Genomic DNA, 20,411 nt, shown 5'->3' with positions numbered 1-20,411 from the left:
TCTGGAACGGTATAGGGTTTCCTGCCTGGGCAGGGGGTTGGACTAGAAGACCTCCAAGGTCCCTTCCAACTCTACTATTGTATTATTATTGTATTATTATTAAATACCGGATCCAGCTTCGCTACTTCTGTAAGCACTTCGACTTTAGTAAAGTTTTATTTTGGCTGAACAATGGGCCAGAAGTCTTTTTCTTTGCTGGATGACCGAGTGGGGAAAGTTGGCATTAACACTGAAAGAATTTCTCTCCATTGTTTCCACTGAGGTTTAAGATTCAATTTATAGCTGAAAACTTTCTCTCACACAAAACATTGGATTTTCTCTCTCTTTTTATGAGAATCTCTGGAGATGCCAATTCCTGCAATCTTGTCATGGGGTGGGGATGACATGCGACTTCATGGAGAACACAGGGGAAGAGAATTAACCACAATTCAGGACAAGGAAGGAGTTAGGTCATGTCTTGTTTAGTGAGGTTAATGAATCCACAAAAATATCCCATTCAATTTCTACAGGAACTCAACTTACAACAGTTGGTTTCATAACCGCACTGAAAAATGTGACTTATGACCGTTTTCTCACTTATAACCACTGCAGTATCCCCATGATGACATGATCGAAATTCAAAAGCTTGGCAACTAGTTTTATTACAGCTGCAGTGTCTCTGGGTCATGAGATCCCTTTTTGCTACCTTCTGACAAGCAAAGTTAATGGGGAAACCAGATTCACTTAATACCCGTGTTACTAACAATAATTGCAAGGGTTCACTTAACCAGAGTGGGAAGAAAAGTCATAATATGGGGCAATTTAATGCAATATGGTATATGATTAATCAGGATTCGCACCAGGTCTGTAACTCTCTCTCTCACACACACACACATACACGTTAAGGCTGGACAAAGGCACCTGGTTTGTGGAAGTTGTAACCAGATTTGGGGCTTGAATTAATCAGGTGAGTCCTAGGCTAGGCACTGTGTCTCAACCTTACCAACTTTTTAAGATGTGAACTTCAACTCAGCCAGCAAGGAGCATTCTGGGAGTTGGAGTTCAGATATCTTTAGGTGGCCAATGGTCTCTATGACAACCCAGGAAACAGGGAAATTCACAAGGCCAGTTACAGGAATGCTACCACCAGGACAATTAACATCCCTACAGGGACATTATCCCTCAGTTTTCTAAGCACTTCACCACTACCCCAAAGAAACTGGCTTGATAGGGGGCCCCAAACACGTGAAGGCAGGGTGTGATGGCAGTTGTAGTACAAAGGCCATCCACAGAACAAGAATGGGGAAAGTTATGAGGCATCAGTCCTCTTCCTTTCCTGCTTGTTTTAAGTTCAAAGTTCACTTCTATTCTTTCTATTCTACTCTATTCTTGATATACTTTATATTCCATATTTTCTTTTTTATTCTATTTCTATTTTATTGTGTTCTGTTCAAAGAACACCATAGGGAAGAGGATCATGGGTTACAGAATTACGTTTATTGCTAATTGTTTCCGGATTGCTGGAAACGGGCAAGAAAAATATTTAATGTAATGTATGAATCATAATGAAATATCACAGTAAAGAAGAACCAGAATATGCTTAAAACAATTTATATGAATAGATAAAACAACTGTACATATAATTACCTTAATTGCATACCTTGTAACCTGACATTAATTGAATTTTGGGTCACATAGGCAACCTGATATCCATTTACAATTCACACTAATCTGAATATTACATAATTCAAAGTTAAGACATCCAACAACCTGCAATATATGTGCTAAGTAACCTGCGCTCCAATTAATCCTGAGTGTCTGATTTACCATTGTCCCTCCAATTACAAACATCTTCGGGCATCTTCGCTAAGTATCTGATCCTATTTTTCACAAACTTATCTTTAAATCTTCAGCTCTCCTATTGATCAACAAAGATCCAGTTCTAATGGAAAAAAATAGCTAACAACATTATATAACCCCCCTTTCCAATTAGCTTAAAGCCCCCTCATAACAACTAAACAAAATAATTACAAAACAATAGTAATAAAATTGGAAGCTATTATACATTTCCTGAAATAATAAACTTTATATTGAAAAATGAAAACAAAAATGAAAGGTTAACAAAAAAAGATTTGATTTTTTTGATAGCACACACTGATTGAAAACTTTTCTCTTCAGTCATAGGGGGATGTTCTTGTAAAGTGTACTTAAATTTAAGGTTATGTGACTAGGACTTCTCTCCTGTATGTATTTGGTTATCCATACTTCCCTGGACTTCTAAGGGAAGATGAATCAGCAAATGTTCTCCCACAGTCTAAACATTGGAAATTTTGGTCCCCATGTGCAGTTTTGCATGTTTTTTAAGGGTTGTTATGCTACGATAAAATTGTCCACATTCATTGCACTGAAAGGGCTTCTCCCCTGTGTGGGTTTTATAATGTACTGAAAGGTATCCCTTTTGAGCAAAACATTTTCCACATTCTCCGCATCTGTATGGCTTCTCTCCTGTGTGGACCCTCTGATGCCTGGCAAGGTTGTATTTATCCGAAAAGCACATCCCACACTCCCCACATTTGAATGGCTTCTCCCCTGTATGGATTCTCTCGTGACTCTCAAGCTTCCTTCGTTCAAGGAAACCTTTCCCACATTCCCCACATTTATATGGTTTATCGCCTTTGTGCCCTATCTGGTGTTTCCGAAGATCAGAAGAAGTTAGAAATCGTTTCTCACATTCTGTGCATTCATAGGGTCTTATTCCAGTGTGGAGTCTCTGATGTTGCAGCAGGTTTGATTTCAGGATAAAACATTTCCCGCATTCGAGGCACTTTTCGTTTTTCTCCCCTCTGTGTGTTTTCTCATGACTTCGAAGAGATGAGATCTGGGTGAAACATTTCCCACACTCCAAGCATTTGTGAGGTTTGATTCCTGCATGAATCTGCTCATGGACACAAAGATTTATCTTCTGGGAAAAGCTCTTCCCACACTGTCCACAGCTGAAAGGTTTCTCTCCTGTGTGAGTCCTCTCGTGTTTTATGAGAGTGGCTTTTTCACGGAAAAATGTCCCACATTCCAGACATTGATAAGGTTTCTCTCCCGTGTGGATTTTCTGATGTGTAAGAAGGTATGACGATCGACCAAAACTTAAGTCACATTCATCACATTTATAGGGTTTTAGTGTTGGGGGGCTCCTGACCTCTTTGGAGTTTTTTCCAGGGGAGGATTTCTCACACTCTAGATCTTGACTGGATCCGCTTCCCGCATGGACCTTCCTGTGGGTCAAAAGCAGTGACCGGCCAGCAAAGGATTTCCCGCACTCTGAGCATTCATGGAGTCTCCCAAGCTTTTTCGAAGTGCTGCTTGTGTCTGATGGGGGATCCAAGAGTTTCCCAGGCTCCATCCCTTCTGGCGGCGGCTACTTTGGGCTGAATTTCTATTTTCTAGTTTTCTTGCAGGTAAATCTTTGGTCACAATCTTTTACGCTCTGTTAGAAAAAAAAACAAAGAAATGCAGAATAATATTTCCTTTTGAGAAAGGTAGAGATTCACAATATCTGAGACTTGGAAGGGATCAGTAAGGAGTCAGAATCCAACCGGGGGTGGCCCAGGTTGGAAGAAATGGAGAGGTGCCTGAAAAGGGGGGGGGGAGAGACCCTGGATGTCCATCGCATACCATGCATGAATTAAAAGAGCTTCAGTGAAGTACAAAGATGCAGCTGCCCCCAGAAGCCTCAGTCACCCAAGTTGGGCCCTACAATGGGGCAGAAATGCCAGGGCAGTGCCTTAAGTGGAGGATTGGGGCCTTCTGCATTTTCAGCCAGTGCCAATGAGACCAGGCCTAGACTTCAGCCCAGTGTCACCGTTGCCGCTGAGAAATGCAGCCTTAATTTCCGAGACTGGAGTCCTTTGCAGACTTGCGCCATTCTCCCATGGACATGGACCAAAGCATCTCTAAGCTTTTCCAACACCTCCTCAAGTCAAACGTTTCCAATGCTGGGACTCCAATGGCCTCCCCTGCCACCCACCCACCCAAACCCATGCTTCTTACCTGGGACTATGTGCACATAATAACCAATGAAATCACTTATCTGTAACAGTGAGTGCAGAATTATAATTCTTGAGCAAAGCCATCATGTGATATCTCACATAATGACCACTTTGCTAAACAAAGCACAGCAAAAGAGGAGGAAAGAGAGTTGAGGTAAGTGCAGTCAACCCATTTCTTCTCCCCTTTTCTTGCTTTTTCTGAGTTATGCAATTAGGAACTCCAACCCATCATGACTAATTAATCCTGGGCTCCTTGTGACACATTTCCTGTTGGAGGGGGGAGAGGAAATAAATACAAATTCAAAGGGAGAGAGGGAGAAAGAAAGGAGAGAGAGAAGGGAGAGAGAGAGAAAGTTAGCACCTACCCCTCTCTTCTAAAATTGAAATATTTTGAGAAATATTAAAAAGACCAAATATTATATTTCCCTGGATGAGAAATGGAGAATGACCGTTGTCTTACCTGAACGGTCGTTCTCATGGCGCTGCGGAGAGTACAAGGATGGGTTAACACAGCCTGTTTGCCCATGGACTGAGTAGATTTTTCCCCTCTGGCCACGCCTCCTTTGCCTCTTCTGGCTCAGTTTTAAAAACGAGGTCTTGTCCGACGAAGATGTCCTCAGCTCACACCTGTGTAAAGATACAATCTCGGAGCTAAACAATCACCCTGGGTGGGTCTTGTACTCTCCGCAGCGCCATGAGAACGACCGTTCAGGTAAGACAACGGTCATTCTCCATAGCGCTGCTTGGAGAGTCCAAGGATGGGACATGCCCAAGCTATTGTGTCCCAGGGCGGGAAGAAGTGACATTGTCCGGAGCCTCAATAACCTTCTGTAATACTCTACGGCCAAAAGAGGCTTCGGCAGAGGCAAAGGAATCGATCTTGTAGTTTCTAATGAAAGCCGTGGGAGACGCCCACGTGGCCGCTCTGCAAATGTCCAGAATAGATGCTTGAGTCGCCCAGGCCGCGGTCGTGGCCGCACTTCTGGTGGAATGTGCCGTTACACGAGGTGGAACCGGCTTGCCCTGAAGGTCATATGTCATCTTAATGCAAGCTCGCAGCCACCGACCTATGGTTGAAGATGACACCTTGCGACCCAGCGAGCCTGGTTGAAAAGACACAAAGAAGGCCTCGGAGTGCCTGATGTCCTTAGTTCGTTTCAGGTAAATGCGGACTGCCCTTCGCACGTCCAATTTGTGCCACCTGCGCTCCTTGGAGTGTTGAGGGCTGGGACAGAAATTCGGGAGGATAACCTCCTGAGACCTGTGAAAATGAGAATTCACCTTCGGCATGAAGGCGGGGTCTAACCGTAGGATGACCCTGTCTGGGTGGATGATGCACAGCTCTTCCTTGGCCGAGAAGGCCGCAATCTCAGATACCCTTCTGGCTGAAGTAATGGCTATGAGGAAGGCGGTCTTAAGAGTCAGATGTCGAAGAGATACCTTCCTCAAAGGTTCGAAGGGAGCCGCTGTCAATGCCTGCAGGACAAAGGGTAGGTTCCAGGTCGGGTACCTGTGCACCACCTGGGGTCGGATGTTGTAGGCCCCCTTCAAGAAGCTCTTGACCTGAGGATGGTGACTCAGGGATTGAAGTTGGTGTCTGGCTAAGATGGTGGATAATGCAGCAACCTGGCGCCTGAGAGTGGCTGGTGCCAGTCCTTTGTCCAAGCCCTCTTGTAGGAAGTCCAATAACTGAGGGATGGACGCTTCTACACTGTCAATGTCCCGTTTGCTGCACCAGGAAGAAAAGGCAGCCCAAGTCGCGTCATAAATGCAAGTAGTGGCCGGACGTCTGGAAGCTTGGATGGTTTTAATGACGTTGTCTGAGAGGCTCTGGTCCTTCAGGAGCTGCCCCTCAAGTGCCAGACGGCTAACTGCAACCATTGGGGCTCTGGATGGTTGATGGCCCCTTGACGCACGGATACCTGGTCTGGAGGAATTTTCCACGGTTGCTCCACAGACAGATCGACCAGGTCCGCGAACCAGGATCTCCTGGGCCAATGTGGAGCCACCAGAATGAGCTCCGCCCCCTCCTTCAGCAGCTTGTAGATCACCTGCGGGATCAGAGGGAGGGGCGGAAACGCGTATAGAAGCCCTGGAGGCCAGCTGGACCTCAGGGCATCCGTCCCCTCCGCTTGTGCTGACTTGTAGCGGGAGAAGAACCGCTGGAGCTGTGTGTTTGCCGCCAAGGCAAACAGGTCGACCTGTGGGAGACCAAACCTCCTTACCACCTGTGCGAACAGGTCCGGATGAAGTTGCCACTCCGAGTTGTCGATGGTCTGACGGCTCAACCAATCCGCACTTACATTGCTGGTTCCGGAGATGTGATCCGCCCTCAGCGACGCTAAGTGGATCTCTGCCCATCGTCCTATGGCCTCCGCCTCTGACATGAGTCTTTTGGAGTGGGTCCCTCCTTGTCGGTTCACGTGAGCCTTTGTGGCCACATTGTCGGTCAGTAGCAGAACGTGGTGCCCCTTCAGCTGTTCTGCAAATCTCCTCAGCGCAAGCCGGGCTGCCCTGAGTTCTAGCCAATTGATGCTCCGGGCTGCCTCCGCGCTGGACCACCTGCCTTGCGCCAGCTGACCTTGGCAATGCGCCCCCCAACCGTAGAGACTGGCGTCGGTCGTTACCACGATCCTGTCGGGTTCTCTGAATAGGCAGCCCTTCTCCACTGCTCGAGACTGCCACCAACTCAGAGACCGAGTCACTCTTGGTGGGATGCGAACTTTCCTGGTGGAGTTGCTGATCTTTGCTCTTTGCATTGGAAGCAAGAACCATTGCAGTTCCCTTGCATGAAGACGTGCCCAGGGAACTATGTTGAGGCAAGAAATCATGATCCCTAACAGTTGGGATAGCTGCACTACCTGCCAGGACCTGTTCCTGCGACACGACCGGATCCTGCTCCTGAGGTTGCGGATTCTTTCCGGAGACAGGGACACCTGGCAAGATACTGAGTCTATTATGGCGCCCAGGTGTTGTATGTGTGTGGCAGGAGTCAGGTTGCTTTTTTCCATGTTTACGGAAAAACCGTGGTCCTGTAAGGTGTGAACTGTGACGTTTACATCTCTCACCGCTTGCTGCTGAGTCCTTGAGTGGATGATGATGTCGTCCAGATAGCACTCCAGGCGGACTGGAAGCTTGCGCAGGTGGGCCGCCACAGCTGCAAGAAGCTTCGTGAACGTTCTGGGTGCAGAAGAAAGTCCGAACGGAAGCGCCCTGTATTGGAAGTGCTTTCCGTTGTAACACAAGCGCAGGAACTTCCTGTGAGCAGGATGGATGGGCACATGCAGGTACGCCTCCTTGAGATCGATGGAGGTGAGCAGATCCCCTTGTCGCATGCAGCTTAGGATCGACTGAAGAGACTGCATTTTGAAGCGCTTGTAGGCCAGATGTCTGTTCAGGCGCTTCAGATCTAAAATGGCCCTCCACCCCCCTGAATTCTTGGGGACCAGGAAGAGAATGGAATAGAACCCCCTCCCTTCCTGTTCTGGAGGAACTGCCTCTATTGCGTTGATCTGCAGAAGATGATCTATCTCTGCCTGCATGAGAGCCCTCTTTACAGGGTTCTTGGATAGTGGGCAGCGAACAAAGGTCCGCGGAGGAGAGGATAGAAACTCCAAGGTTAGACCCCTCCTGATGGTATTTAAGACCCACTTCTCCGAGGTTGTTTCCTCCCAACGGTCTGCATAGAATTGCAGGCGGCCCCCGATGGGAGGAGACCCCAGACGGTCACTTCCCACGTCTAAACTGACGGTTGTGGGATCCCCCACGAAAGGGCTTCCGAAAGGACCCCTGATTGGATTGTCTGCCCCTGGAAGAAAAGTTGTTTCGTTCCTGGGACCTGTCAGAGGACTGGTTAAACTGTCTTTGGGAGGAATATGAAGAGGAGGAGGCCTGGGCACCTTCCTGTGCCCGAAAGGCCTGTTTCCTGAACGAGCCCTGACCTTTCCTGTCATGCTTCCTGAAGGTGGAAGGAAGGACCTTCCTCTTATCCTTTGTCTCAATTAGGAATTTCTCTAGGGAATCCCCAAAGAGGTTCTCTCCCTTGAATGGAGCTGAAGCCAGCTTCCACTTAGCCTTCATGTCCGCCTGCCAGTGCCGAAGCCAAAGCAGGCGGCGAGAAGTGATGTTGGACGCTAGTGCCCTGGAGGCGAATTTCGCTGCATGCAGGGATGCATCAGAGGCATATTCCACAGCCGTAATGATCTTGTTAAGATCATGTCGCCAACGAGATGCTTCAGATGGTGGCTGAGATCTGAGTTGGCGCAGCCATAATAGGGATGCCCTCGTAAAGAACGAGGCAGAAGTGGAGGTTTTGATCGCCCAGGCAGCCGCCTGGTGCGTTTTGAGACAAGCCTTTTCTGCCCTCTTATCCTCTGCCTTTAACCCTTCTAATAACTCGGCCGGGAGATTAGAATTAGAGGTCAGAGAGACCACAGGGGCATCCACTTCTGGAGGCTTCAATACATCCTCCAGCCTAGGTTCTAAGGGATACAGTGATTTGTCTGCGCCACTGGGGTTGGCCAGGGTACCTGGCTGTGCCCATTGGCGCTGGATAACCTCCATGAACATGTCAGGGACTGGTATCAGTTCTGGGTCAGGGGTTGTTTCGCTGAACAGCCCTGCCATGAGGTCCTGGGAAGTAGAGGGGACTTCCTTGTCCTTAGGTTTGGCACCAAGCTCAGTAGAGGCTCTGGCCTTGTGTAAGATGGACTTGAATAAGGATGGCTTAAAGAGACCAGTGAAGGAGGGCTTGTCTGGAGGCATATCCTCATCCTCCGAGAGAGCAAAGTCCTCAGCAGTCTCCTCCTCCCACGTAGACACCTCTGTGGTGATAGAAGTGCCCGGGGAATCGAGTACTCTGGTCCTCTTTTCCCCCAGGGGGCGAGCAGGCCTAGAGGCCTTGCCACCCCTGCCTTCCTGTAGCCTCATGGCTTCTACCACACCCTGGGAAATAGCCTGCGTGATGAGATCCCTCATTTCTGCTGACATAGCTGGGCCCTTGTCCTCTACAGGCCTGGATTGGTCATAGGCCTGTCCCCTGGCACCCCTAGGAGGATCTCTCTGATCCTCTGCATGAAAACAGCATTGAAAGGAGGGGATATCCTCCCTGACTGAAGAGCTAGGAGAACCTGGGTAACCCAGAGAGGCTGCAGGGGATCCTGACATGGAATCCCTATCACAGAAGGATGGAGATCTATCCCCCATTTCCTCCCCCTGCTCTATCTCCCTCTGGATGGGTGGGGAAGGAACTGGCCCAGCCTCACTTGGTAAGGGTGCAGAGGGAACCTGGGGCCTAGCAGACTTGTCCTTTAGGGAGTCCTGCCCCTTGTCCCCTTGAATTTTGGGGGCCTTGCTCCCAGCTGAAGAGTGGGAAGCTTTCCCCCCAGCGCCCTTGTTTCCCTTTCTCCCCTGGCCTGAGGGATCTGGCCTACTGCGCTTTGCAGATGGCCCTGCCAGCTCCTCCCTTCGCTCCAAACCTTCATCAGCCATCCTTGGTTGATCTTGAGTCGAAGAGGTCGCTACTGTGGGAAGGGCAGTGGACGCTGGCCCGACGGCTCCAGAAGCGTCTGCAGATTCAGTTGGGAGGCTGGATCAGGCACCAGGACACTCCTTGCCGCTTCCCCTTAGTTGGCTGGGGAACTTCAGGCTTGCTGGAGACCCAGGCAAGCCCTCGCAATCCTCTGCGGCTGTCTGCTTGAGGCGGAGAGGCTCTGCTGCTTGCTGCTGCTTCCGGACGGTAAAAAAGTCTCAAAAAAAATGGCCGCCGGTTCTTCTGCGCGCCAAAAGCCTCACTTAAGGGCCAGGCGCTTCCCATTGGCTGCAGCCGAAAAGCACGCCAAAGCAGCGCTTTTCAAAATGGCCGCCGCTCTCCCGATCGGCAAAAGACGCCGTTTGGAGAAGCAAGGGCTTTTTTTAAAAGCCTCTCCTCCAAAACGACCAGGGAAACACGGGGATTGCCGTCCTTCCCTGCGCTCGCCAGCAGACGCCGGACAAGCGGCCTCGCTTGTTCCCCCAGCTGCGACTAAGCAGCTGTGGAACCGATCGTTGCCTCAGCCTTACTTTAGTAAATCCTCTTCTTGGTAAAAAATAGAAAAAAATGAAAATAAAAAGTCAAAATAATAAAACCTGGGAAAAAATCCTAATAACAACTAAATATCAACACATAAAATACTCTAAAATTACTATTGGAGAACCCAGCCTATTTGCTCAAAGCTGAGTGTTCCCCAAAACTCGTCCTATCGGGCGGACTGAGTTTTTTAAAACTGGGCCAGAAGAGGCAAAGGAGGCGTGGCCAGAGGGGAAAAATCTACTCAGTCCATGGGCAAACAGGCTGTGTTAACCCATCCTTGGACTCTCCAAGCAGCGCTATGGAGAAAGATGTTTATTTGAGGCAGGAAGCAGATTGACTCTTAAAAGCCCCCACCCTCCTCAACAGCCCACAGATGTCAGCACTTAAGAGATAAAGAGATAGCTAGGTCTATTCATAAGCAAATGCCCTCACAAAATCCACCAAACGTATGGTCCTGTTCACCATTAAACCATCTTTCCACGCTGCCACCTGTTTCCAGTATCTTTCTGCCAGTGGTGGGTTGCAGGCGGTACTCCCCGGTATGAGTGTACCGGAGCCTGCCCAGAGCACCGGGTATCATTTCAGTACTATGCTCCGGAGGGCCCACCTGCCTGCCCAAGCTCCTTACCTGTCGTTTAAAGCCTTCAGGGCTTCCGCACATGGCACGCACAGTGCCTGCGCAACGCTCCGCTGAGCAGCTGGAGCACCACGGAGGCGTCGCTGGCAGGTAAGATGCATGCACATGTAATCATGCAGAGGACGCCGGTTGCAACGTGATCCGGAAGCTACGACTGCTTCCTGCTCACTGTGAACTGAACTCAGAGGGACATTTCTTCTAACAACACCTTCAGCTACAGAAACTGTGCTACTTGGGCCAGATTCAGCCCCTCTACCTTGCAGGTTTACAATTGGGGAGGGTGTTAGGAATGTAAGCTAACGGTTGGGTCAGCAATATATAAACTATGATGGTAGCACTGTTTCCTTAAGTACTGCTGTAATGTGATTGGTTGCTGTTACCTCAAGCAGCCATAAGATGGAGCCAGAATGACAGCTGTTTTGTTAGATGCTTATAGGTGGATACCGCTTGAGACGCATAGCGAGTTACTGTGAGTTTTGCTACTGTTAGCGACTTTGTGTGCTGAACTGATTATATGATACTGGACTGTGTTCGATGGATCAATCCTTAACTGAGAACATCGATAACTGACTGACTGACAACCATGTGTAAATTGAACTCTGAATACCTCTATTTTCTACATAAGTAAAATACTATTATTTTTACTATTTGATGTCTCTGTATGCTGGTTTGTGCGTGTTCTTTCACACCCCTCTCATTACACTTCTCAGCACACTCGCCCTCCTAACGGGGAGCTTACCTAACAGAGGGTAATTAATTAAGTGTAAGGGGAAAAAAAGATATTATGAGAAGGATTGTTTTGGCTTAATGAACTTCTGCTTTTATGGATTCCCCCCCCCCTCCCCACCTAGAACTCATGAGGAGCAGGACAGGAAAGCTACCCAGCTAAAATACACGGGAGGTAAGAAAAACTAAAGGCGGCTTTGCCACTTTTTGAAAGGAAAGGACCCAATAAAGTCTTTCCACACCTGTGTGGGAAGCCCCCACCTCCACCCCCCAGGATGAAATGTTTTGGGAAATATTTAAAAAGGCAGATTATATTTCCCTAAAGGAGAAATGGGGAAAAATGCTCTTAAAGACAGAACTTTTTCTTCAGAATTCAGCCTTTAAGGAGATTAAAGAGCTTATGGAAAGCAGCAGCAGCCAACTGTCCAGAATGGCTCTATTCATATGCAAAGCAAATACCCGCAAAGCAGAAATCCATTCAAGGCAGGAATATTTTCCAGGGTGCTTGCAAGCTAACAGAAGCGGAATGGTGGGATTATCACAGCAGCCCCTCACCCAAGATCCAGCATTAGAAGAAAGCCCTTAGCCACAATAGGAATGGCCCAACACCCTTTCGGAACACAAAGACCTTCCATTGCACAGCCTCCGCCCCCGTGCAGCATTTCAGGACCTGCATAAAAAATCCTGGCACTCATCTAGCTAGTTGTTCAGATGACCCAGAATTACACGCTGTCTTTGTGTCCGGTTCTCTTCAATAAACTTTCTTTCCAATCAGCCTCCATGTTGTTTCCAGCGTCTTTCTCTCGGCTTTGCAAAGGGGGGGGGGAGGGGGGAGGCAGCAATCAAACTGAAAGCCAGATCGACGGAGAGGGAGGGAGGACTAAGCTGCTCCCCACTACCACGGCATGGGGAAGGGGAGACCACGGACCCTCTTGCTTGTTCTGCAAAGGCGACCCCGTCTCACCCAATATTTTATCTGCAGTAAGTTCTCGGATCTTTTTTTGGATGGGGGGGGGCTTCCCAGCGCTCTTCCTCCCTCCCTGATCCTCTGCAGCTTCCCTTTGCCCAAATGCACAAGGCGGGTGGAAGAAATCCACCAGCGGGTGTTTCCCCCCCCCCCATTAAGTGGGGATCCCAAGGGCTCGATCCCCCACCTCGCACCTCCCTTGCCCACACGCACACCACGCACCAGAAACGCCCGGAGGGTGAGCAGGGTCGATCTCAGCCCCTTCTGCAAACGCCGCTGGCAGAGCCCCAACCAGGCAGCATTCAGACGAAACCGGGAATGGGAGGAGCCTTTGGGGCTCTCTTCTTTTCCCCCGCCCTCAAAACTCCACCCCAAATTTTCTTCCTCTCTAGGAATCCGTCGCCTCTACTTAACTCTTTCGATGACCGGAGCAAGAAGAGGCTTGATGAAAAAGGGGAGGGAGAGGCATGAAGGATTCGCCCCGGGTCTGTAAATTACCTCCCCACAGGTGACCTAAGGCCGGAGAGAGGCACCTGGTTTGTGCGAAGCTATAATCAGATTGAGGGGTTGAATGCATCAAGTTAGTCTAGGGCAGCAGCGTTTCTCAACCTTAGCAGCTTTTAAGATATATGTGAACTTCAACTCCCAGAGTTCCCCTGCCAGCATGGAGCATTCTGGGAGTTGAAGTTCAGATATCTTTAGGTGGCCAACGGTCTCTATGACAACCCAGGGAAACAGGGAAATTCACAAGGCCCGTTATAAGAATATCACCATTAACATCCCTACAGGAACATTATCCCTCAGGCTTTTAAGGACTTCACCACTGCGCCAAAGAAACTGGCTGGAAAGGGTACCCCAAACATATGAAGGCAGGGTGTGATGGGACTTGTAGTACTAGGGCCATCCACAGAACAGGAATGGGGAATGTTCAAAGGCATCATTCCTCGTCCTTTCTGGCTTCTTTAAGTTCAATTTTTTTCTTGCATTATATTCCATTCTTTCTATTCTACCCTATTCTTTATATACTTTCTATTCCATTTTCTATTGTATTCTATTCCAATCCATTCCCTGTTGTTCTGTTCTATTCTATTCTATAGAATATCATAGGAAGGGTGATCCTGGCTTACACAATTCTGATTATTGTAGGTAGAGACCCATCATGGCATTTAAAGATGTTTTCAAAGACCTTTCTGGCTGCTCAACCAAGTGCTTGGATTGGGGCTTATTTCTTAATTGCTACTTCCTTTACTGTTGTTTGATCCTAAAAGGCAGAAGCTGCTCACAACTTTGATATCTTCATTGCCTGTTCTAAAGGGGTTTGTTCTACATGTAGTTGTTAGTCACTCTTTTTAATATTTATTCTAGACTCCACAGATTTGCACAGCTTGTTTTATTTGCCTGTTTGATGACTGGAAAGAATAGGCCTGACAGTTGGCCATTGAAGCAATCAGTCATCAAAATAAGCTAAAAATACATGCAGGTTTGAAAAAAAAATAAACTTTCTCCCCTTTGTAAATTGTTTGATGAGAAGCACGGTATTCAGGTCACATTGAAGCTCTTCCCCCAATCTGAACACTGGTTCGGTCTCTCTTCAGTGTGGATCCTCCGATGCTAAATGAGAGATTTGCTTTTACTGAAGCTCTTTCAACACTCGCAGCCCTGAAAGGGTTTCTCTCTAATGTGGGGTTTCCAAGGAGTTTTAAGGTTCAATTTATTGCTGAAAGTTTTCTCACACACAACACTGGACTTTTTATTTTTAATGAGAACCTTTGGAGATCCCAATTCCTGCAATCTTGTCATGCGCTGGGGATGAGATGACAGTTCATGGAGGACACAGGAAAAGAGAATTAACCACAGATCAGGGCAAGGAGATAAGGTAGTCTTCATTAGTTCAATTAATGAATCCCATTAAAGATGACATTAAATTTATATTATTTGTTGTGGTATTTCTATGGAAAATAGGCTAATTGTTTGCTGGAAATAGGCAAGAAAAATATTTAATGTAATATGGTATATGAGTCATAATGAAATATCAGAGTAAAGAAGAACAAGAATATGCTTAAAACAATTTACATTTATAGAAAAAACAACTATACATATAATAAACGTAACTGCATACATTGTAACCTGACATTAACTAAATTTTGGGTCACATGATATCCATTTACAATTCAACTAAACTAAATATTACATAATTCAAAGTTGCACTTCTCCTGACCTGCAGTGTACATACTAAGTAACCTGTGCTCCAATTAATCCCCAGTGGGTGATTTATCCCTGTCTCTGCAATTACAACCAGGTGTATCTTCATGGTCAGGGAATTGCACAGCTGGTGTCCAAATGGAGACACTGTCAATCAGCAGTTTCATATAAATAAATGTATTTACAGTAAGTAAGAGAGGCAAACGGGAGCATCAACAGAAGAACAACACAGCAGGAACATCTTTATAATGCCTCAATAAGGCCATACTTGGAATGCTGCATCCAGTTTTGGTCGTCATGATGTAAAAAAAGATGTGGAGACTCTAGAAAGAGTGCAGAGAAGAGCAAGAAAGATGATTAGGAGACTGGAGTCTAAACTATATGAAGAACGGTTGCAGGAACTGGGTATGTCTAGTTTGATGAAAAGAAAGACATGATAGCAGTATTCCAGTATCTCAGGGGCTGCCACAAAGAAGAGGGAGTCAAGCTATTCTCCAAAACACCTGAAGGCAGGATAAGAAGCAATGGGTGGAAACTAATCAAAGAGAGAAGGAACCTAAAACGAAGGAGAAATTTCCTGACAGAACAATCAGTCCAAAGACTTGCCTCCAGAAGTTGTAAATGCTCCAACACTGGAAGGTTTTATGAAGAGATTGGATTTCTCTGAAATATACAGAGTTTCTTGCCTAAGTAGAGATTTGGAATAGAAGACCTTCAAGGTCTCTTTCAACTATTCTATTTTATTTTATTCTATTCTATTAACGTTAAGATTTCAAGGCTTTCTCTCTGTGGGACTTACAAATGTATCACAACAACTGTCTCATTTCAAGGGAACAAGATTTTCCACATACCAGGTTCTAATGCGGTTTGTCACCCAGAAAGTGTCCAATAGCTGGAGCACTTGGAGGGTTTATCTGGAGGACATTTTTACCTGCAGACCAAGTAGACATTCCAGAAAAATATTTTCCACCCCCCAAATGCACAATTTCTGTTTCTTATGAATTCTTTACAGCCTCCAGAGGTATTGGTGAAGTCGGGTATTTTGCAATATTCCAAGCGTTTATACAATTATGCCCTTTTGTGAATGCTTCAGGATTTATCAAGGTTTCCTTACAGGTAGTCCTCCAATTATAAAATCATTTTGTTCAGGAAAACTAGGAAAAACATATTGCCCATACCAAGCAATTATAGGATTACCCCTCTGTCACTGTGTGAGGTTGCCAATGAATGGTAACGTGTGGCTTTTGAAAAAAAATATTTCCCACTTTGTTCACAACTGAAGGGATTTATCTCTGCTATGGAGTTTCTGATGCATTTTAGCATTGATTTGCCATGAAAAATTTTCTCACCCTCTGCACACTTGTAAGGTCACTCTCCTGCGTGACTTCGGGTGTGCCTGTGAAATGCTGCAGGTTGGGCAAAACATTTCCCACAGTCCGAACATTTATACGGTTTTTCTCCAGAGTGGATTCGTTGATGTATTACAAGAGTACTTTTCTGAGAAAAACATTTATTGCACTCTGAGCATTTATGGGGCTTCTCTCCTGTATGGATTCGGCTGTGACTTTTAAGCGAAGATGACTTACCAAATGTTCTCCCACAGTCTATACATTTGTAATTTTTTTCCCCCGTGTGAATTTTAACATGACTTCGAAGGCTTGATGTGGTACGGTAAAATTGTCCACATTCGTTGCATTGATATGGCTTCTCCCCAGTGTGGGTTTTATGATGACTCCAAAGGTCTCCATTTTGAGCAAAGCATTTCCCACATTCTCCGCATCTGTATGGCTTCTCTCCTGTGTGGACCCTCTGATGCCTTCCAAGGTTGTGTTTTTCGGAAAAGCATTTCCCACACTCCCCACATTTGAATGGCTTCTCCCCTGTGTGGATTCTCTCATGATTCTGAACCTCTCTTGGAGTAAGAAAACTTTTCCCACATTCCCCACATTGATAAGGTTTCTCCCCTTTGTGCCTCATCTGGTGCCTCTGAAGTTCAGAAGAATTTACAAATCGTCTCTCACATTCTGGGCATTCATAGGGTCTTTCGCCAGTGTGAAGTCTCTGATGTTGCACCAGGTTTGATTTCCAGGTAAAACATTTCCCACATTCGAGGCACTTTTCATTTTTCTCTCCCGTGTGTCTTTTCTCATGACTCCGAAGAGCTGAACTCTGGACAAAGCCTTTTCCACACTCAAAGCATTTGTAAGGTTTGATTCCTGCATGGATCTGTTCATGGATCCAAAGATGTGCATGCTGAGTAAAGTTCTTTCCACATTGTTCACAGCTGTAAGGCTTCTCCCCTGTGTGAATTCTCTCATGGTTTCTGAGATTGGCTTTTTTAGGGAAACTTTTCCCACATTCCAGACATTGATAAGGTTTCTCACCAGAGTGGGTTTTCTGATGTTTAAGAAGTTCTGACTTTCGATCAAAGCTTAAGTCACATTCCTCACATTTATAGGGTTTTAGTCTTGGGGGGATTCTGAGATCTTTGGCATCTGTTCCAGAGAAAGATTTCTCACCCTCCAAACTTTGAATGGATCTACTTCCCACATGGATCTTCCTGTGGGTCAAAAGGAGGGACCCGTGAGCAAAGGATTTCCCACACTCTGAGCATTCATGGGTTGTTTCGTGGTTTTTTGGAATGCTGGTTGTGTCTGATAAAAGATCCAAGACTTTCTCCATGCTTTATGGTGGCTGCTGCCTTGCGCTAATTTTCTACTGCTTGTTGATAGTTGTCATGTAGATAAATCACTATCTTTTATCTGCTGTTAGAATGAAAAAGAAATGAAGAATAATGTTTCCTTTTGAGAAAAGTATAGAATCATAAAATCCTAGACTTGAAAGGGACCATGTAGGTCTTCCAATGTAACCCCTTCTCCAGAATCTCAGAACACTCTAGACAAAATCTCCAGTGATAAGAGCGCCTACATCTTTAGAAGGCAAACTCTTCTGTTGTGGGTGATTAAGTGAAGGGAGACCTAGGCAAGAACTGCATGGGTGCCTGAAGGGGGTGTGGGAAATCCTGGAGGCCCAGTGCAGGCCATACATGAATTAGAAAAGGTGCAGTGAGGTGCAAAGCTGCAGCCGCGCCCAGAAGTCTTAGTCACCCAAGCTGGGCCCTACAATGGGGCAGAAATGCCAGGGTGGTGCCTTAAGTGAAGGCCTTGGGCCTTCAGAAGTTTCAGCCAGGGGCCACTGACATCAGCCCAAATGCGGCCTTAATCCCCAGACATGTGGCCTTTGCAGCCTTGCACCATTCTCCAAGCCTCCTGTTCCATACTATTTCTAAACAAGGTGGACCAAAGCATCTCTAAGCTTCTCCAGGACCCCCCCTCAAATCAAACATGGAGAACACTGGGACTCACAGCCCAGCCTCTCCTTTTGGGAAATCCATGCTTCTTACCTAGGATGCCATCCACTTAACGACCAGTGAGATCACTTAACAACAGCAACACTGAGTGCAGAATTACACTTCTTTAGCAAAGAGGTCCTGTGATATCTCACATAATGACCACTTTGCTAAACAAGCAAGGTTCCAATCCCAATTGTAGGCATAAATCAAGGACTACCTGCAAGCAATACAAAAGATTAAGGCTTTGTAGAAACAAAAGAGCAGGAAAGAGCGTTCAGGCTAGTATAAGGAACCCATTTTTTATCCACTTTTCTTGCTTTTTCTGAGTTTTGCAGTTATGAGCTCCATCCCATCCTCACTTATTGATCCTGGCTTCCTTATGACACATTTCCTGTTCCTTTATGGAGAAGGAAGGGAGGGAGGCATAGAACAGTGATTCTCAACCTTGGCGACTTTAAGTCCGGTGGACTTCAACTCCCAGAATCCCCCAGCCTGGCTGGGGAATTCTGGGAGTTGAAGTCCACAGGACTTAAAGTCACCAAGGTTGAGAAACACTGGCATAGAGAGAGATGGGTTCAAATCCACCTTCAGATGTAGGAACTCTGGATGACTGGTGCCAATCCCAACCTGTCTACCTTGCAGGTTTACACTTGGGGAGGGGAATAAATTAAAAGATATTGAGAGGAAGGATTGTTTTGGCTGAATGAACTGCTACTTTGATGCATCCCCCCACCACCACCTAGAATTCATGAGGAGCAGGACGGATTTTTTTAAAAAAGGCTCTAACAACTAAAATAAAGAGGCAATAAAAGGATTAAAGGCAGATTTGGACCCCTTTGAAAGAAAAACACTCAATAAAGCTGGATCCACACCTACTGAGACACTAAACACCCCCGGGAGTTTTAACCTTGTAAGGGTGGGGTGGGGACGGGGAAGTGGGGGGGGGAGGCAGCAATCAAACTGAAATCGACATCAACGGGGATGGAGGGGGGGGGGCTAAGCTGCATCCCCCTCCCCGGCAGCGAAAAGGGGAGACCACGGACCCTCTTGCTTGCTCTGCAAAGGCGCCCCTCCCCACCTCGTCTTTTCTTTGCAGGGATAACGCATATTTTTTGGGTAGAGGGTTTTCCCAGCTCTCTTCCTGCTTCTCCGCAGCTTCGCTTTGCCCAAATGCACAAGGAGGGTGGGGAGACCCATCAGCCGGTGTCTTCCTCCCCCCCCGCCCGCGTTAAAGGGCCCGATACGCCCCCACGCTCCCCCCCCCCACACACACCAGAAAAAAACGGAGGGACAGCAGAGTCGATCTCAACCCCTTTTGCCAAAGCCGCTGCCAGCGTCCGGCCCGGCAGCATTCAGAGGAGACCTGGAATAGGAGGATCATTTAGCGTTCCCTTCCCCCCTCCCCTTTCTCCTCCCCCAGACCCCAACCTCCACCCAAATTTTCTTCCTCTCTAGGAATCCGTCGCCTCTGTTTAACTCCTTCGAAGACGGGAGTAAGAAGCGGCTTAATGAAACAGGGGAGGGATAAAGGTAGGGAGGGGCAAGCAGGATTCGCACCACGTCTGTAAACCCCCTTCCCCACAGGTGACCTAAGGCACCTGGTCATGGTTGGTGCGAGGCTGTAATCCACGGGTGTCCAAACTTGAGAACTTTAAGACTTGTGGACTTCAACTCCCAGAATTCCCCAGCCAGCTGGCTGGGGAATTCTGGGAGTTGAAGTCCACAAGTCTTAAAGTTCTCAAGTTTGGACACCCCTGCTGTAATCAGATCTGAGTGTTTAATGCACTTTGGCATCTTTTAAGATATGTGAACTTCAACTCCCAGAATTCCCCAGTCAGAAAGGGGCATTCTGGGAGTTGAAGTTCAGCTAGCTTAAGGTGGCCAATGGTCTCCATGGCAACCCAGGAAACAGGGAAATTCAGTTACAGGAATGCCACCATTAACATCCATGCATTATTCCTCAGATTTCTAAGCACTTCACCACTACCCAGTGATGGGTTCCTATTGGTTCGGACCGGTTCTGCCAAAACGGTTTCATTTTGTTCACTTTTACTTGCACTGCAAGCGAACCGGCAGTAGTGCCTGCCAGAACCCACCCTTACCGCTACCCCAAAGAAACTGGCTCCAAAGGGTGCCCCAAACATTTGAAGGCAGGGTGTGATGGGAGTTGTAGTACTTGGGCCATCCAGAGAACAGGCATGGGGAAAGTTCAGAGGCATCATTCCTCTTCCTTTCCAGCTTCTTTTAAGTCCAAGTTTGGCTTCTATTCTGTTCCATTTCATTCTATTGTTTATATACTTTATATTCCATTGTTTTTTTCTCTTTATCTATTCTATTCTATTCATAGAATACCATAGGGAAGATGATCGTGGCTTACACAATTCTGATTATTGTAGGTAGAGACTCATCATGGCATTTAAAGATGTTTTCAAAGG

The 20,411-nt window shown here is 46.9% G+C and overlaps 3 protein-coding genes across 4 annotated transcripts in view; all 3 read right to left on the bottom strand.

Moving 5' to 3' along the window:
* Positions 1 to 20,411, bottom strand: part of LOC309382454 (uncharacterized protein) — a gene marked incomplete at its 3' end in the record, with an annotated part of 71,994 nt that overhangs the window by 16,747 nt on the left and 34,836 nt on the right. The gene's annotated exons all lie outside the window — the stretch shown is intronic.
* On the bottom strand, positions 1,520 to 12,731 carry LOC309398362 (uncharacterized protein). Its single transcript, XM_081965185.1, has 2 exons — positions 12,645 to 12,731; positions 1,520 to 3,460 (listed from the first exon to the last, which is right to left on the bottom strand). Exon 2 carries the CDS (start codon positions 3,374 to 3,376, stop codon positions 2,294 to 2,296), a length of 1,083 nt encoding a protein of 360 aa, XP_081821311.1. The 5' UTR covers positions 3,377 to 3,460; positions 12,645 to 12,731; the 3' UTR covers positions 1,520 to 2,293.
* On the bottom strand, positions 14,403 to 19,371 carry LOC309398292 (uncharacterized protein). Of its 2 annotated transcripts, none has more exons than XM_081965057.1 (3): positions 19,246 to 19,371; positions 16,211 to 17,386; positions 14,403 to 14,947 (listed from the first exon to the last, which is right to left on the bottom strand). In XM_081965057.1, the coding sequence occupies exons 2-3, from the start codon at positions 17,304 to 17,306 to the stop codon at positions 14,868 to 14,870; spliced, it is 1,176 nt and encodes a 391-aa protein (XP_081821183.1). In that variant the 5' UTR covers positions 17,307 to 17,386; positions 19,246 to 19,371; the 3' UTR covers positions 14,403 to 14,867. The 2 variants fall into 2 exon arrangements, with proteins under 2 accessions (XP_081821183.1, XP_081821182.1); XM_081965056.1 differs by having other exon boundaries at positions 14,886 to 14,947; positions 15,974 to 17,386.

The sequence above is a fragment of the Natrix helvetica genome (genome assembly GCF_964273705.1).
Source record: "Natrix helvetica genome assembly, chromosome: 1".
Classification (NCBI taxonomy): domain Eukaryota; kingdom Metazoa; phylum Chordata; class Lepidosauria; order Squamata; family Natricidae; genus Natrix; species Natrix helvetica.
This window is presented reverse-complemented; position numbering and strand designations above follow the sequence as displayed.

Coding starts and splice junctions, on each gene's coding strand:
- LOC309398362 (XM_081965185.1), bottom strand. CDS start 3,376: ATGGAGCCTGGGAAACTCTTGGATCCCCCATCAGACACAAGCAGCACT.
- LOC309398292 (XM_081965056.1), bottom strand. CDS start 17,306: ATGGAGAAAGTCTTGGATCTTTTATCAGACACAACCAGCATTCCAAAA.